This window comes from Nansenia antarctica, assembly GCF_963989245.1.
Source record: "Nansenia antarctica genome assembly, chromosome: 7".
NCBI classification, from domain to species: Eukaryota; Metazoa; Chordata; class Actinopteri; order Argentiniformes; family Microstomatidae; genus Nansenia; species Nansenia antarctica.
This window is the reverse complement of record NC_137677.1, coordinates 458,765-477,447: the sequence shown is the minus strand read 5'-3', so window position 1 is coordinate 477,447 and position 18,683 is coordinate 458,765. Positions and strand designations below refer to the sequence as shown.

General features: G+C 45.0%; 1 protein-coding gene across 1 annotated transcript in view; it reads right to left on the bottom strand.

Annotated features, from left to right (window-relative positions):
• Nucleotides 1-18,419, bottom strand: part of farp2 (FERM, RhoGEF and pleckstrin domain protein 2) — a 38,672-nt gene extending 20,253 nt beyond the window's left edge. Inside the window, exons 1-12 of the mRNA XM_080536497.1 lie at nt 18,288-18,419; nt 17,184-17,428; nt 7,577-7,681; nt 5,866-5,908; nt 5,679-5,757; nt 5,363-5,460; nt 4,675-4,789; nt 2,335-2,482; nt 1,731-1,826; nt 643-806; nt 298-366; nt 93-150 (exon numbers count right to left, since the gene is read on the bottom strand). Coding sequence (XP_080392623.1) covers nt 93-150; nt 298-366; nt 643-806; nt 1,731-1,826; nt 2,335-2,482; nt 4,675-4,789; nt 5,363-5,460; nt 5,679-5,757; nt 5,866-5,908; nt 7,577-7,681; nt 17,184-17,384 — 1,176 coding nt within the window. The 5' untranslated portion in view covers nt 17,385-17,428; nt 18,288-18,419. The remainder of the gene's footprint in view (nt 1-92; nt 151-297; nt 367-642; nt 807-1,730; nt 1,827-2,334; nt 2,483-4,674; nt 4,790-5,362; nt 5,461-5,678; nt 5,758-5,865; nt 5,909-7,576; nt 7,682-17,183; nt 17,429-18,287) is intronic.
• Between the last annotated feature and the right edge of the window lie 264 nt (nt 18,420-18,683).

Sequence of the window (18,683 nt, the reverse complement as noted above, 5' to 3'; positions counted from 1 at the left end):
AGGGGTACATGAGTTTTATCATGACTATGCAGCTACTTGTGAAAAGGTTTGTGCCTGTCACAGAGATGCAGTAACCCTCTCATCCTACTGACCTGCTTTGCCAGATCGGGAAGCAGGGAGCGACCGGACATCCTGACTTTACTGTTCCTCCTGACAGAGACACAAACACAGATACAGCACAGGTGAAGCACAGAGGACACAGGAGAAATGTATGATGCCATCACTAACATTGTAGTTGAAGGCAGAATGACACACACACACACACACACACACACACACACACACCCACATACACACCTCTGGTATGGTGTCCTCCGTGCGCCGCTGTCCCTGACGTACTCCACTAGCTGCTTCTGGGTCCTTCCGCTAACACACACAGTTAACACACACAGACAGAGTTAACACACACACACAGTTAACACAGACACAGACACACACACAGACAGAGTTTGAGTCACAATGCAGAAATCACCAAACACACATCAGTCTTTGAGACATGGTTGTTGCTGTTTACTAAATAGCACATTGGACAGCAAACCAATAAATCATACCTTGTGATATAGATATCTACCACAGTATAACCCAGGTAAGTATGAACATATATATATTTATATACAGTATAACCCAGGTAAGTGTGAGCACCTGTATCTGAAGGAGGATCCTCTGCTGAACAGAATGGCTTTGGTCTTGGGCTGCGGCTGGTCGAACAGGCGGAAGAAAGAGTGGTGCTCCACACAGTTCTTCCAGAACACTTTACACTGGTCCCGGCTGGCCATCATGAACTCCAGGGTGTCCTGATGAGGGCCCTGAAATAAAACACAGATTTTGTGCAAAACCTTCAATCACATGGGACATATTTGCTTTTGATTGCTGTTAAAATGTAGTTAAAACTACCTGTGAATGGACTCATTTAGATAGCGCCTTATTCCAAAGTGCTTTACAACAGCCTCTCATTCACACATTCACACACCAATGGTGGCCAAGCTACCATGCAAGTTGCCGGCCCGCTCATTGGAAGCAATTTGGGGTTCAGTGTCTTGCCCTAGGACACCTCGACATGTGGCCAGCCGGGGCTCGAACCGCTGATATGCCGACCTTGAGATCATTAGACAGCGGCTCTACCTCCTGAGACACAGCCGCTCACGTGTACTAAACAATGCTGTTTTATACAGGAATGGTTTAGACTCTGTGAGTGTATTAAGAACACTATACTAATACTATACTAATACTTGATTCCACAAGATGTTGGAAACATTCCGTTGACATTCTGGTCTATGACGACATGACTGCATCACGCAATTCCTGCAGGTTTTTCAGTTGTGAATCTCCCGTTCTACCACATCCCAAAGGTGTTCTATTGGATTCAGATCCGGTGACTGGGAAGGCCACTGAAGAACACTGAACTCATTGTCATGTTCATGAAACCAGTTTGAGACGACGTTAGCTTTGTGACATGGTGCATTATCATGCTGGAAGTAGCCATTACAGGTACATAGTGGCCATGAAGGGAGGCACATGGTCAGCAACAACACTCAAATAGGCTGTGGCATTCAAGCGATGATAGATTGGTATTAATGGACCCAAAGTGTGCCAAGAAAACAATCCCCACACCATTACACCCTTACACCTCCACCTGTTTGGACTTTGTCCAGTTGCTAATGCAGTGTTAGTGAGTCTATATGCAGTGTGTGTGTGTGAGTCTACACGCCTCTGAGATAAGAAACACCTACATGGACCTCTGGGTGCAGCTTGATCAGGAAACGTTTTCTCTTGAAGCTCAGCTTGCGGATCTTGGACCAGTTGAAGGTGTTTATCTTGGTGTTGCCCTAGAAGAAGACATTTAAAAAAATTAATTAAAAAAACATTACAACCTTTGGTACATTCTCAAAGCTGGAGGCATAATAATAATAATAATAATAATGCATTTAATTTGTATTGCACTTCTAATTCAAAAAGAATTGCAGAGTGCTAACAACCTAAGTAAAAACATAAGTTAAAACAAAAACAACCTAAAAACATAATTGGCCGGTTTCACAGACAAGGCTTAAGCCATATCCTAGACTAAAAAACATCTTCAATGGAGATTTTACATTGAAAGTGTGATTTAGTCCAGGACTAGGCTTAAGCCTCGTCTCTGAAACCGGCCCAATAAGTTAAAAACATAGTAAGAAAACTAACAAAATAAATCACAAGAATGAACACAGGTTCAGCAGTCAAAGGCCTTTTTGAATAAAAAGGTTTTTAGGCCTGTCTTAAAAGAGACAGAGGCATGTGTGGGAGAGTGGCGGTCAGAGAGGCGGTCAGAGAGGCAGTCAGAGAGGCAGTCAGCGTCACCTGGAACACCTGCAGGCCTATATGAGCCACGGCCAGGTTGATCTTGGTCCCCTCGCGGTCTGCGGCCGCGTGGAAGCGCACGCCATACATCTCCAGCTTACGGGCGATCTCCAGAACCTGGAAGTCTGATTCTGCTGGAGTCTGACCCCTGCAGAAGAGAATCGTGACGTTAGAATTATAAGGTTCTATCTCCATTTTTGTCAAAATTTAGTTTTTTACATAATCTGATCCATTAGGTGTTTATTAATGCCTGTGTGGTGTTATTTTTAAAATGTTGACATTTTTGAGTTAGTAATTCATAAAATACAAAGGTTCCATCTCACAAAACATAACGGAATGTAAAAACTTTGACGCTCAATATCTCTGAACTGCCCTAAACGGAGATAGAACCGTTTCATTCTAAGCTCACGATGGGTAACGTTCACAGTATAGAGATGATTCACCCCCCCCCCCTGAATACAAGACAACACTACAACCCTAAATCCCCTAAACCCGTCTCCAAACCCTTCCAGGACTTTAAGGAAACCTCCTAAACTCTGTGATTACATCATCACCTATCAATCATGTCAATGTTTTCTAGTAAGTCCAAAACAACATGGTGCTTGGGCTCGCTACATGCCGGATCATCATCACATTCTAATTCTGCTCATCCTTTAAGCAGTCAGATCTCCTCTGGGCCCTCCCCTCCCCTGGCCTGCCCTCCCCTCCCTGCCCTGCTGGCCGTATGGCTAATAACCAGGCCTGAGCTGGGGGGATTAGAACAGGGTGCTAGGAGCCATGCACTTCCTCACTGAGAGCCAGGGGGGAGAGATCTGTCCCCCCACTGGCCCTGTCTGCTACGTCAGGTCCCTGCCTTGGGGTCTAAGGGTGTATGAGCGCTCATGCATGCGCGTGTGTGTGTGTGTGTGTGTGTGCTACGTCAGGTTGAGGAGGGACGGTCTATCCAGACGGAGAGGCAGGAGAAGCCACAGGACGATACGGTGAGAACAGGGAGAACAGGCCATGTGGGAAAGTGCAGTAAGCGCTTCTGCTAAATCACCAGATTACTGTGAAGAGCAAACAACCTTGAACTGCTGCCAAACTCCTCAATACAAGTCGGAGAGACGATCACAGTTAAATCTGTTAGATCTCTGAATGCCAATGCAAGTTTATGGTAGACATTTATTTAAAAGAATACAAGTTCAGTAGTGGAAAAGCACCAACAACCAACTGCTCAGGAATGTATACTATCTCATGTTCTGCTTCATTGTACGTCATTCAGAGCAGCACTGAAACGGTCCATCACGCTACAGCAGCAGAACATGGTGACGTGAGAATTATAAGGTCTCCATTTTTGTCAATTTAGTTTTTTACATAATCTGATCCATTAGGTGTTTATTAATGCCTGTGTGGTGTTATTTTTAAAATGTTGACATTTTTTAGTTAGTAATTAATAAAATACAAAGGTTCCATCTCACAAAACATAATGGAATGTAAAAACTGACGCTCATTATCTCTGAACTGCCCTAAACGGAGATAGAACCTTAGAATTCTAAGCTCACGACATAGTGTTAAACTGAACCAAATTCGGATACGACATTCACGGTTCATCCAACAACATCCAGTGGAAAATTCCAGCAAACAGAACAGTGGCATTAAATCACAGCACGCTCCCCCCGAAACCAAACCACAGACAGATACTGAGGCCACTGAGGAGCATTGGCATGCTCCCATTATGACGCTGGGAAGAAGAAAACTGTAACAAACATGTCACTTCTACCATGAAGAGGTTTGCAGGGTCGTGTACAGGAGGAAACTCCTGTCTTGCTGCATCTTCTGGGAAATGTAGTAAAATATATATCTTCATTTCCACTCCAAACACATGAGAGAAACACCAAAACACATCTGAGAGGTGGACAAGAGGTGGACAATGTAGGACTGGGAATGACCGGGTTCCCACACCTTCTGAAACATCAGATTCAAGCACCTTTCAAGGACTTTCAAGACTCAATTCCCTCAAATTCAAGGACCCAACACGGCATAGTTTGAGACAGATCTGGATGAGAGTTTATATAATAGGAACTATCGGCTCACAGACAACAATTAAAAAGAGAGGCTTTTGAATGTAGAGGCTTGAACACTAGATGGTCTCTATAATTATTTATTTTTTTAGAGAGAGAGGGGAATTCAAGCACTTTCAATGACCCATGTCTATTTTCCAAAACGTTCAAGGCCTTGATTTTTTTTTCTCAAATTCACAAACTTTCAAGGATTTCAAGGACCCGTGGGAACCCTGGAATGACAACAGCAGTAAGAGAACCTCAGGTCATCTATGTGAGGACCAGAGAGGCAGCAACTCACAGGTGTCTGTGGTGGAGGTCCATGATCTTCTCCTGGACCCTGTCCTGATAGGGCAGCAGCTTGTTCAGCTTCAGGAAGTCTCTGTCTGCCACATCGTCATAGTCACCAATCTCCGCTGTGATTGGTGCAGGACCAAGGAGGGGGGGGGGGGGGGGGGGGGTGTTATTCATGTTGTAGCAACAGGGTATACTAAAAACACACAAAAAGTAAAGTACTAAAAACGATTGTCCTGAGGTAATCATACTAATCATTACCTGTCATACATATGCATTAATAAGACGTTGTAGTTTTTTTTTTTTTAAACGGCACTATTAATATCTTGTGACTTTAGAATGATAAGGTTCTATCTCCGTTTAGGGCAGTTCAGAGATATTGAGCGTCAACGTTTTTACATTCCATTATGTTTTGTGAGACGGAACCTTTGTATTTTATGAATTACTAACTAAAACATTTCAACATTTTAAAAATAACACCACACAGGCATTAATAAACACCTAATGGATCAGATTATGTAAAAAACTCAATTTTGACCAAAAATGGAGATAGAACCTTATAATTCTAACGTCACAATATGATCAAATAATGCAACTGTAACACTTTGTTCAATATACTGAGGAAGGTAGGAAAGGAAGGAAAGGTAGGAACGGTAGGATAGGCAGGCAGATGAGAGGCAGGCAGAGGGACGTACATTGGACGAGATGAGACGCCAGCAGGGCAGCAGTGTTCTCTGTGCAGGTCAACCTGCCCTCCACCAGGTCTCTCTTCATCTGCAGGGAAAACAAGTACCTGTGCAACACAGGAGGGAGTTCACTTACGCTGCCATCTGTTAATGTTTACCCAGCAGTCAGACTCAGCCATGTTTGTTAGAGGTCAGTGGGACACTGGGACAGGTTCATCATCAGGTTATCAACATAATTACTTAATAATTTCACTTGAAGCCAATAAATAAAAACCTGCGTCACTCATTCAAAGCATTTCATGTGTCGTGTATCTGGTCACAATACCTGGTGTGTTCCTCGTGTAGCTGGCCTGGGTCTGGGGGGAAGAACTTCACTGACAGTCTGAACAGCGTGTTCATGGGTCCTGAAAGGTACAAAAGCAGAACTTGGCACAGAGACAGACTGTAGCACTCCACCATCTCATCTCACTACTCTCATGTGTTTATAATGGAAATGAAAGGTGCAGACTTACTCCTCACTTGTTTCACAATGGGCTTTGTGGCTTCCAACCAAACCTGAAAACACAAAAGTGAATTCAGAGGAGTTATGAACGGTCTTACCGACTGTATGCATCAAGCATGATCACATGACAACTCAGGCATGATCACATCAGCACATCTGGCCCTGATTTAGAGAGGAATGCACCTTCTATCACCTTCTATCACCTTCTATCACCTTCTATCACCACACCATCAGAGTTCAGCTCATCTCTCTTCCTGTCTCTGTGACCAGGCCAGTGTCACATTACAAGCACCTGAATGAAACCTAACCTTTTACTTTACTAAGAAAATCTATTGTGTATAACTCACTTAATACAACTGCCCACATCAATTCCATTTCAACTTGTTGTTTGAACTATGGCCTAACCATGTTGTAGTAGATTTGTCACAGCTGATAGATCTTCACATATAGGGCTGTTACGATTATTCGACGTCGTCGACGTCACCGACTACGTCAATACGTCGGTTAGCGTAATATGCGTCGGTTAGTCGCATTTTTATTTTTTTTTTACCTTTATTTTACCAGGCGAGACAATTAAGTGTATGAGTGAAAATGGATAGCTACTAGCTAATGTTACACAAGCAATGTAGCTCACCACAGTTCGTATGTCTTGTCTTCTGGTGTTAGTAACGTTAGCTATGTAGCTGGCTAGCTACGGTAGCCTATTGTCATTGTGGTGCGAGCACCTACTGTACGTTATCTAGCTCGTAGCTCGCATGCTACGTTAGCATCAATTTAGCTAATCATAACATAGCAGCGAGAGTAACGTTAGCTAGCTATGTGTTGTGGTGATGGACAGACTTCTAAATGGCCATGTTGGCATTCAAGTTGGCTAAACATAGCAGTGAGGTGGAGACAAAAAAGTATTATTATATATATATTATTTTTTTTTACAGTACAAAAATTATCGTTAGACTTATCGATAAATTAGTCGTTAGACTAATCGAATAACCGATAAAATAATCGCTAGATTAATCGTTAGAAAAATAGTCGTTTGGGACAGCACTATTCACATATTCTTTGACTACACACTTTGTATGACAGAGCAAGGGAAATCAACAGAAGAATAACAAACAAATTCATGACTTGTCATGTTTCTGTGTATTGCTGTCTGAAGTACAAGCATTTACAAAGGGTCTTCATATAATCAAAACAATACTAATTTGGCAAATCAGATATTTCAAAATATAATAGGATAATGGTCTTCCATTAGGCATGTTGTTTTTAGATGCTATGCTTTCCATGGGAAGCAACTGAACCTCAAAATGTCTCCTGGAATGGCTGCTGCACCATAAACCTCTCTGACATCTGAAATCTTTTTGGCTTGAAATGGTCACTGGCTCCGTCCTCTCTGATCCATTGTAAATGTTTTTCACAGCTCTTCCTTTCCATACAGCTCATGTTCCATTATGACGGTCTGACCATCTCTAGGTATGTTTCAAGAACATCAACTTCTTACATTTTTATTTGACCGCTTGTGCCAGACAAGTTAAAACCAAAACTTAACCCAATACTTAATACTTAACTTAACCCTAACCCATAACTCTGACATCCAGAGAGCAGCTGGGAAAATACTAACTTATTAGACAACTGATCTTTCCATCATCGTCAATCATCAGTGAGCTGGTTGTCCAGTTCACTGAGGACACCCCAGCAAACTGCACAGCTAGTTGAGTACCGACCCAGTTCATCTGCATGTTCTGGAACTCCAGGCCAAAGTAATCACTCTCCATCAGGTTGCATCTCCGGAACACCTCAGACAGCAGAACCTGTCCCTCCGCCTTGGACTGCAGGAGAGGAGAGGAGAGGAGAGGAGAGGAGAGGAGAGGAGAGGAGAGGAGAGGAGAGGAGAGGAGAGGAGAGGGGAGGGGAGGGGAGGGGAGGAGAGGAGAGGAGAGGAGAGGAGAGGAGAGGAGAGGAGAGGAGAGGAGAGGAGAGGAGAGGAGAGGAGAGGAGAGGAGAGGAGAGGAGAGGAGAGGAGAGGAGAGGAGAGGAGAGGAGAGGAGAGGAGAGGAGAGGAGAGGAGAGGAGAGGAGAGGAGAGGAGAGGAGAGGAGAGGAGAGGAGAGGAGAGGAGAGGAGAGGAGAGGAGCATCAGTGAGTTTTGCTGCCAGAGTCAAACCAGTGAGAAGAATCTGAAATGACAACATTAAGTGCTAGGGCAAGGGGGACCAGTGTATATGTATCATACATTTTATTTGAGGCTTTTAAAATAACTTTACTGAACAGATTGAATTTCTTGTTTGTTCCAATAACTTTCACTTTCATCTACTGTATACTCTTATATCATTCCAAATTGAATACACCTTCTATACAACTACTTCAAAGACATTGTAGTTACATAGGCCTAGTTAGAACATGACAATATGACAGGGTTACACAATAGGTCATTCACATTTCATGAGACAGGTTTAATCCTTTAAAACATAAGTCATTAACATAGCTGAGGTGAGTGGGGTCAGGGAGAAAATGTCTGTGGTCTCTGTAAATGATCCACTTCACTGAATTTGCAATATTGTCTGTCCGATACCAGTGTCCCATACCAGTGTCTGATACCAGTGTCCGATAGAGAGGGTTGTGCCTGTGTCTGCCAGCAAGGCCCTGGTTACAGAGGCCAAAAAAAGATTGTCCGAAGTTTACCTTCGCAACGCTACAGGGTTTGTTTTCACTGAACGAAGGGCTAATTACCATGTGCCAGGAACACAGCACTTGGGGTTTGGAATCATAGCCTGTGACTTTTTGAGAAAATTATAGAGAAGAGACATCTGGTTGTAATGTAAAAATCGTATTTTTAAAAACCTTATAAAAAGGTCCGGTTTGCGTTTGGAGCAAAATCCAAGAAATACAGTTCTGTTAAAAGACTAAAGGAGAGACGGAGCCATAGGGCCTTTGTTTAAGGTGGATACCGTCACACATGGAGACACAGACTCAGGATCCTTTTAACTAAATTGGTATTTAGTCTCCTCCAGATGTTACAAAACGAGCACTACATCCAGGAACTCAAACACATTTACATGTGAACGGGGGAACGGCCTGTTTCTCTGTTCTCTCACACATGGGCAGAGATGTGATTTAGGTTAATCCCAAACAAAACCAGGGTGCCTCCGTTAAACAGTGTCTGTCAGAGGACCTCCCCGGCCTGCTGGTGTTAATCATTAACCGTGTAGAGGAATGTGGTGCCGTTGAGAAAAGCTTTGGTTGTAAATAAACTCCTCCAGGCCTCTGGGATATTCAGCATTAGGCCGATCTTCCACAATCAACTGTCTGAGGCTACCACATCGTGAGCTTAGAATTCTAAGGTTCTATCTCCGTTTAGGGCAGTTCAGAGATATTGAGCGTCAAAATGTTTACATTCCGTTATGTTTTGTGAGATGGAACCTTTGTATTTTATTAATTACTAACTCAAAAATGTCAACATTTAAAAAATAACACCACACAGGCATTAATAAACACCCAATGGATCAGATTATGTAAAAAACTAAATTTTTACAAAAATGGAGATAGAACCTTATAATTCTAACGTCACCACATGTCTGAGTCTAACACATGTCTGAGTCTTCCAGGGCTCAAACTGCTCCCAGACGCCTAGAACGAGGACAAGGTGTGCCGCTGTTAGACTGTCTTGAACACCCAACAGTTTTTGTTTAGCAACTGTAGACACACAGAACTGTAGACACACAGAACTGTAGACACAGATCTGCTGCACTCCTACCATCTTACACCTCATTTCATATAAAGCATCATTTCATATAAAGCATCATTTCATATGAAGCATCATTTCTAACCAGACTGTCACCACAGTGCTGTACTGTGCAGATCATTTCACTCCAAATGGCTTCCTCCTCCACTAGCCAACTGGTACAAGCAGTGGGTACAATCAGTCAGCTGTTTCTGTAGTGTGCATAGCAGGTCTAGACCGTTTCTGCCAAACTTGGCAGGGAGCAGCCAGGTGAACAAGACTTCACAGGTGTGTTTAACAATGACGATGTTTACAGAACATGAACATAAAGGAAGGTGTTGATGTTGAACAACCACAATCAATGAATAACTCCTGTGTGGAATTGAGTTACTCACACAAAACAGAAAACAAAACAGCTTTTTATTATTGTTGTATACCTCCTACATGCACTGTGGTGACGTATCGTCCCTGCCTAAGTACGGCAGCGTGAACCAGAGTAGTATGGCAGCGTGAACCAGAGTTGGACTTTGACTTTCTGCGCCTCGTCTCTGCGGTCGGCCCAGAAGGGCAGGTTAGTGGGTCACACAATCACGCCCGGGGATTAGAGCAGAGCAGATGTTGCTCTGGCTGGGAGATCTTCCCTCGTGTTTACACAGAGGAGGGGTATGTGCCAGGCTTTCACAAGAAAAACTCTAACCGTGATCCTCTACCCTAGCACGGAGGAGAAGCATAGACAGAGAGAGAGAGTAGGAGACAACAGGTTTCTGTTTAACTGAAGGCCGTTCTTAGGCCTGGTCAAACCAGAGGGCAGCTCAATGTTCCACAACAGTGAGTGAAGAGCACGAAGAACACTCTATATAACATCTATATAACATCTATATAACGTCCTGCTGGCAGCAGGGTTGTGTTGGGGCTTGTTTCTGGCACAGTGGGAGGTGCATTGTCTACTCTAGCTCTTAACACTGGGCTGAGATTTCCCACGAACACGTACACACCTTTTACAACTCCTACACATGTAGTCATGTTCACCAAGAGGGACCAAGAGTCCTGAAAGCAAAGTTCTTAAGGTTAAGGGTCATTGCTTTCTTTTATTTAGACAATACCACTTTTAACTTGGAGTTGTGTTTAGTTCTTGTACACCTAGTCGCCAAAACATTCTAGTATTAAAAAGAAACTCACAAAGCCCGCTAATGCTTGTATCCCCTAAAGGTTGAAAAATAAGGTGTGTTACAATCTTACCCTCTTCAAGTGAGGAAGCCAAGTCAACTATACAATATTCTCAATTTTGTTTGCTTTCCACCACCCGTGTGTGAGACACGCCCTACGTAAACAGCTGGCTGGAGAGAGTTTGTCCACAGATAACGTGATGGCAACCGGTAATCAAGGGAAGGGCTTAAATGTACGTGCCTCCTGCTGCTGTCTGCTGTCACCCTAACGGTCCTGTACCATCAGCCTGCTACCACACCACACTGCACAATGACACCAGCATGTCTAGAAGCAGAGGATCATGGGGCATTTTCTGTGCCAGCCAACACTTTCTACAAATCGCCATGGAAGGACAATTACCAACGGCTTAGACTAGCGTGACTGGAGGCAGATGGGTTTGGAAGTGTTTTGTTTTTAAAGCCTCGTTTCAAAGAAAAATGTAAGAACAACCAAAATGTAGAACAGGTTTGCCATCTTTTTAGTCGCAGTCACATTTACATCCCTTTAGTCATTCAGCACACACTCATACCCAGAGTGTCTTACAATATCTGTCTAGAGTGTAACAGCTAGACATCATAGCAGGGCTCGACATTAAGGCTTGTCCGCCACAAGTGTTCGGACAAGTGGACTTCCTTCTGCAGTTGTCCGACCGACAAGTCAAAACAAAACAAAAAATCAATAGGCCTATGTGTTAATATCTGCAAAAAATGTATTCCTCCTTCCGATCTGAATAGTAAAGAAAATATGCCTCATTCTCGCTGCCTATGACTCTATTTAAGTGCTCTCGTAGTTCAGTATCGTGGATGTTATAGTGTACATTGCAGGTCGCCTATCACTAGTGCTTCTTATTTTCAAGTAATTCGTTGCGATTGTACTGTATATTTTTGGTTTGAAGTTTTAAGACAAACACATCGCAATGGAACTTCAGAATGGCACTAGTGACAGGCAGCCAACAATGTAGCTACAACATTACTTGTAATAGTTTACGTTAAGTAATACGGAGTCGGAAAATGGCACAACACCGGCAAAGGCAAAGGCTTTATCTGAAGCTACGAGGGTGAGACAGGTCCGTAGGTGGAGGACCACCGGTCAGAGAGACTGTCAGCCAGGATTCACCCCGTGGGAGTTTAGGAGATTAGGAGGCGGCTGCAGAACTGCCTTCATTCTTCGTGGCAGAGATTCAACAAGGTGCTGGAAACATTCCTCAGAGATTTTGGTCCATATTGACATTATAGCATCACACAGTTGCTGCAGATTTGTGCCATTTTTCACCCAGAGAACTGCTGCTCACTGGATATGTTTGTCTTTTTCTAACCATTCTCTGTAAACACTAGAGATGGTTGTGCGGGATAGAAGATTAGCATTTTCTGAACTCACATAGTATGGATGTGCTCAGCTTGTTGCCATGGGGAGCTGTGGACTCCACACATCACACACTACCCCCTACCCCCTACACCCTCCTCACTACCCCCTCCACACCTTACACACTACCCCCTACACCCTCCACTACCCCCTACACGCTCCACACCTTACACACTACCCCCTCCACCCTCCACACCTTACACACTACCCCCTCCACCCTCCACACCTTACACACTACCCCCTACACCCTCCACACCTTACACACTACCCCCTACACCCTCCACACCTTACACACTACCCCCTACACACTACCCCCTACACGCTCCACACATTACACACTACCCCCTACACCCTCCACACCTTACACACTACCCCCTACACCCTCCACACCTTACACACTACCCCCTACACACTACCCCCTACACCCTCCACACCTTACACACTACCCCCTACACCCTCCACACATTACACACTACCCCCTCCACCCTCCACTACCCCCTCCCCTCCACACACTACCCCCTCCACCCTCCACACACTACCCCCTACACCCTCCACTACCCCCTCCACTACCCCCTACACTACCCCCTCCACTACCCCTACACCCACCACACACTACCCCTACACCCTCCACACCCTCCACACACTCCACCCTCCACACATCACACAACTCTGCCAAACCTTACGTCCATGGGGCACCAGTTCTGTTTACTGTTGTGTTCATTCTTATGCTGAATGTGAATAGCCTACATTTACTTTGTAAGTAATTCAGGAACTTATTTCTGCTTTCCTTCATACTTGTTTTTTTTTTATGAAGACATTTTGTAGTAAAAAACAAAAACAAAAAACAATATGTAACTACCCATGGCATTTCTAGTGAATCCCGAAGAAATAAACAACAAATTCATAGGTAATTACATTATAATATATATATAATTTAATGATGCAATTAATTAGTTATGTACCACGAAATAAGTTGCAACTCAAAAGACTCATGAAATACTGGACAACTCTCTGGAACTGCTCACTTAAAGGGTTAAAAGTTTAAAGGCCAGTCATTGAAATTCCTCGGCCAAAACCTCCTTCAGGGCTTCTCAACTCCACTACCGAGTGCGTCCCCTCCCCCCCCTGGTCATGCCCAAACTCAACATCAGACAGACAGACTGCTCGTTTAACACCAGTGGCTGCCCCTCTGTGTCCCCCTCTGTGTCCCCCACTTGGTCACCAACCTATTTATGTGCTTGTTTGCTAATGCTGAGCGAGGCCTGCCCCCCCCCCCCCCCCCCCCCCGCCTGTCCCCGCCTGTCCCAGACTGCACTGCTTTCTCACCCTGCTAGGCTTCCCCCCCCCCCCCCCCTGCCTCCTGCCTTGTGCCTGGTGAGCTGAGAGCCGTGGTGAAGCCAGCAGAGGGGCCGGCGGCGCTGGATAAAGGAAGCCTGTGTTCCCTGCCCTGCCTCCCCATCCCCACACCACAAGGCTGGGCTTTCTCCTGCGTTGGGAGTGGGAGGGGCTTGGTGGGTGTGGGCAGGGCCTGGTTGGGTGTGGGCGTGGCCTGGTGGCCATGGACAAGACAAGAAGCTCTACAGGCAAATGTCTGTGCTGATGTTGACCATGCAGCAAGAACAGGGTCAGCACATCAAAGCATATAATTGTATGTTTTAGTTGGATTTGTTCTCCATATCTATGCTTTCAGATATGGGCAAATGTTTTCCTAACGCCACTACGTGTTCTCAGAGAAGAGACCCCGTCATCTGTCGAAGGTCACGGGAATTTGAAAAATCAAACAATGTCTCTATTCTTGCACACAGGGGAATAGATAAAGATGGCAAAAACACAAACTAGGTCTGCAACAAAACAACAAAACAGATGATGTCACAAAGAGATCTGAATTCAGCTACAATAATGGATGACATCATAGATGAAAGACGAATTCCTAAATATGGAATGGTGATGTTTTAAACAGTCAATTAATTAGCTGTCTAGCTTCAAAGTTTCAAGAGCTGAGGAAACTAAACAGAGGACTTCATGGCACTACAGAGCTGTGTTTGTCCAACCAGCATGACTGAGCAGATAGACACTATTCTCTGGTCTGGGCTGCAGCTCTTCAGAGTGAATTAACACAGACGCTTAGCAGCAGGACAGCCAGCTGTAAACAGGACCTCATTTGGATGCCGACTTGCTCTTGGCAACACTGCATTCTGCTTAAATAAGGGACTCTCGTCACCCTCCTTTTGCTGTGAAGAGACTCAGACCCCAACCATAACCCTAACTCCTATTACAACTACTTATTCTCGTCTGTCTCGTGCATCAATAGCATGAGCAACTGTTCATGTTAACTCCAGAGGTCAGTGCATATGTTATGGTACATGTGGGAAAACTAGGGTTAGGGTTAGGTGCTACGTCGATTTGGTACATGCTGGCATGTCTAACCCTAACCCTAACCCTAACCTTAACCGTAGCACCCTAGCACCCAACCCTAACCCTAGTTTCCCCACATGTACCGTAACATATATACAGAGGTCAGTCATATTCACTGTAACAGAATCTAAAGGACTCCTTGGAGGTTTCATTCAATAATGACCTGCCATGCAAATTGAACTTGGACTGTCTGTATGATTATTTTAGTTTTATGCTGGGAGACATAAACATAAACATATGGCGCATAACATTCTGAACTGTCTGCCTCAGCGGTGGGCCCAACTACAGCTGGCAGAGCTCTGGTCGTTGTTGTGGCTGCAGACAGATTAAGGTCAGGGCCGTTATGACAAGCACACTTACACACCAGGAACTGTTGTTATAAACAAATCAAATTCTATTACTGTTCTATTACTGTGCAGAAACTCAACAGTGAGTCAACCATGAACATGAACATAGGCATGTTGGTTAATGACTCATCCTGTGTTTCATTTGTTGTGGAAACTATATATGGACGTGTTTCCTCACTCCAGAAAAAGCAGGAAACCTCTTCTGGTGTAGCGACTTCCTCATGACTTCCGATTAGCCTAGTGAATGATGTCCCTAACCCTAACCCTAGTGAATGATGTCCCTAACCCTAACCCTGGTGAATGATGTCCTCTAGCCTAGTGAATGATGTCCTCTAGCCTAGTGAATGATGTGTGTGCGTGTGTGGGTGTGTGTGTGTGTGTGTGTGTGTGTGTGTGTGTGTGAATGATGTCCTGCAGCCTAGTGAATGCTGCTCAGCAGGCAGACAGACAGGCAGGCAGACAGACAGACAGACAGACAGACAGACAGGCAGACAGGCAGGCAGACAGGCAGGCAGGCAGGCAGGCAGACAGGCAGACAGGCAGGCAGGCAGGCAGGCAGACAGGCAGGCAGACCACCAGCGCGAGTCTAAAAATGTAGCCTATGCAAGAGAGTAATAAAATATGTGCTATACAACTATGATTTTGTTCTTAAGATCCTCCCATTCCCAAAAATATGACCATTGTGTTAGCCAACGTTTTTTTACATTTTTTTTATAAGGAACCAATATATATCTTTGCCACCTGACCAAGTAAATCATGTACCATGTGGAAAAGTAGTAGTAGTAGTAGTAGTAGTAGTAGTAGTAGTAGTAGTAGTAGTAGTAGTAGTAGTAGTAGTAGTAGTAGTAGTAGTAGTAGGAGTAGGAGTAGGAGTAGGAGTAGGAGTAGGAGTAGGAGTAGGAGTAGGAGTAGGAGTAGGAGTAGGAGTAGGAGTAGGAGTAGCAGTAGCAGTAGCAGTAGCAGTAGCAGTAGCAGTAGCAGTAGCAGTAGCAGTAGCAGTAGCAGTAGCAGTAGCAGCAGCAGCAGCAGCAGCAGCAGCAGCAGCAGCAGCAGTAGCAGTAGCAGTAGCAGTAGCAGTAGCAGTAGCAGTAGCAGTAGCAGTAGCAGTAGCAGTAGTAGTATTTCACTCTCAAGGTTAATCATAAGACTGGCAGCCTGAGTAAGAGGCACCAGAGGGTGGACAGGGTGTATTGGGTTTCTGTGGTGGCGATGATGATGACAGGGCTGGAGCCCTGGGGACAATGTGACTGTCCACCCACACTCACACAACTCACTCTGCCCTCAGGACCACTGGGGTGACACAGGGTTACACTGGGGTTACAAAGGCTATACAATGATCCAGGGAGCTGACATCAAATGTGGCTCCTTCCATTAACCAAACGGATGTTGTTCAGTAGGATGGCTCGTCAACGTTCAGTCACAGACAGAGTTGTTGCAGCGAGGTCACTTGAAAAGAATAGCTGTGCTGCTGTGTCGCTATCTCCTTCAGTGGGAGAGTTGACACCAGACAGATATGCTGTTTCACAAAAGAGGGAATAACCCAAAACCTGAGCATATACTGTACAACACCCAGCCTGCCGAACAGGCAGATGTTAGAGCGTTTAAGACTTTCCTCCCTAGGCAGTAAATCCTCTGTTTTTCCGGTTGGTCCAACCTCCCCCGTACAGCAGGGGGCTAGAATAGAGTCCTGCCACTCCACTGTACACCCACACTGGGGGCGCACACACACACACACACACACACACACACGCCACAGCCACAGTAAGACATACAGTGCCCTGGTGACTGGGTAACAGCTAGGTTGGCCCATGTAAGCGGTCTTAGAGGAGGAGAAGGGATTTCAAGTCCAAAGCCATGAGGCAGCTGTCACCAACCACAGCCACACGCAGACAGGGTGGGCTCAGGGGCCTGGGGTAGACTGAGGGACCTGGGGGGGGCTCAGTGGCCTGGGGTCTGCTCAGGGGTCTGGGGGGGGTCTGGGGTGGAGTCAGGGGTCTGGGGTAGACTGAGGGGTCTGGGCTCAGAGGCCTGGGGTGGGGTGGTCTCAGGGGTCTGGAGTGGTCTCCTCTCTCTGCCTCAGATTTCGTATTTTTTTCCTCTCAAAGAAATGACCCCACCCCACAAAAGTTTACATTTGATTTCTTTGACCAACTCATTCATCACGTCCAGTAGTTTGACTACTACACAACATGATTCTGTGAGGAGACATTGAAGCTTCTTCAACAACCACTGGTTCAGGATACTGGAAGGAAGCAGGTAGGATCTCTGAGAGGAAACTCACCTCCATGTCGTAGAACTCCTGGGACTCATCCAGGCCCTGGACGCGGATCTGCAGCCCCCTCCCGGGCCCTCTGCCCCCCGCGCCCAGGGCAGTGCTCAGACTCTGCCCCGGCTCCAGGGTGCTGATCCCAGCGTTGAACTGGGCTCCCAGCCGCGTGCCGGGGGTCTGCATGACCCTGTAGGAGCCTTCCATCTCCCCCATGGCGGCTCACACGTCACACCCAGTCCACCCAGACTCTCTCACTCCTGCAAACACAACCAGGACCGCTCCAGTCAGAGTTCTGTGCCGAATCCGATAATAGTTTACTTTATAGGACGTTATAGGATCTTATCCCAGTCAATTTAAAAAAGGAGATTCTATCCTGTATGTAAATGAAATAACAGATTGACCAAATACAAGGAAAGTTATTTAACTAGAACCAGTGACTTGACAGAGACTTGTGTGTGAGTGTGTTGGTTGTTGTGGTGGTTTAGTTGCATTCTATTCCTGACTTAATTATTTCCGTTGGTGCATTTTTGTGGCACGCCAAGCCTGGTACTCTGAACCAGCCCACAGTCTAACCCTAACCATGTCTTTACTTCTGCCTAAATGAGATGGGTTAAATGAATATTCTCATTTTAATGATTAGCTGATTATATAAATAACAAATAGTTCATGAATTCAAGGTTCAGCTCTCCAGAGGTCTGCTGCGTCTGAACCTCCAACACCCGCAAGAGCCGCATGTCCCGCCTGGGTTAACACACCTGGCCTGCACTGATTTGGTGAATTTAGTCTAAAGGTCTAATGGACATGTTGAGTTGAAATAAAAGGAAAATAGGACACACATGACATTTCTCCGGACAATTAACGACAAGAAGTAATACGTGAGAGTCAACATCCAACATCCAACATCCAACATCCAACAGTGACGCGCAACAAGTTTGGCGACTTGTTGTGACATTGTAACATGTTGTTAGTTTAGTTTAACAATCAAAGCAAAATTAAAGGAATACAACCTTAGTTATAACAACAACAACAACTTTAACTAACAGCAAGTTACAATGTTGCAATGAAAAGAAAAAACTGTTTGAGAATCATACCGACAACAAGAAAGAAGAAGCTTACCTTGAAAGTATATTCCCCACTGATCAACGAATAACATTAAAGTGCATTTTGAGAAAGATGTAGGCTACTGCAATAGTGAAGCTTTATCCATGCATGTTTCATTAAACAGATCTTAGTACCTTCTCTCTTTCGTCTTGAAACACTGGAACCTCAGAAATAGGATAAATGGTCGTCGTAAAAAAGAGCTCAACACAAGCTACTCTGTCATTGGCCAGAGAAATCTAATTCGCCCTCCTATTGGTTCAGATTGCGTCGGGTAATTACCTGGCAGGATGCTGGTTGGTTGATAGATAACCAATAGCAGTACGACTCTTCATGGCTGTGTTATTGGTCAACCTCGGTCCTGTTTAAATACTATGAAGATCTGTCCTTCATTGAAGAAATCACAGATCCATC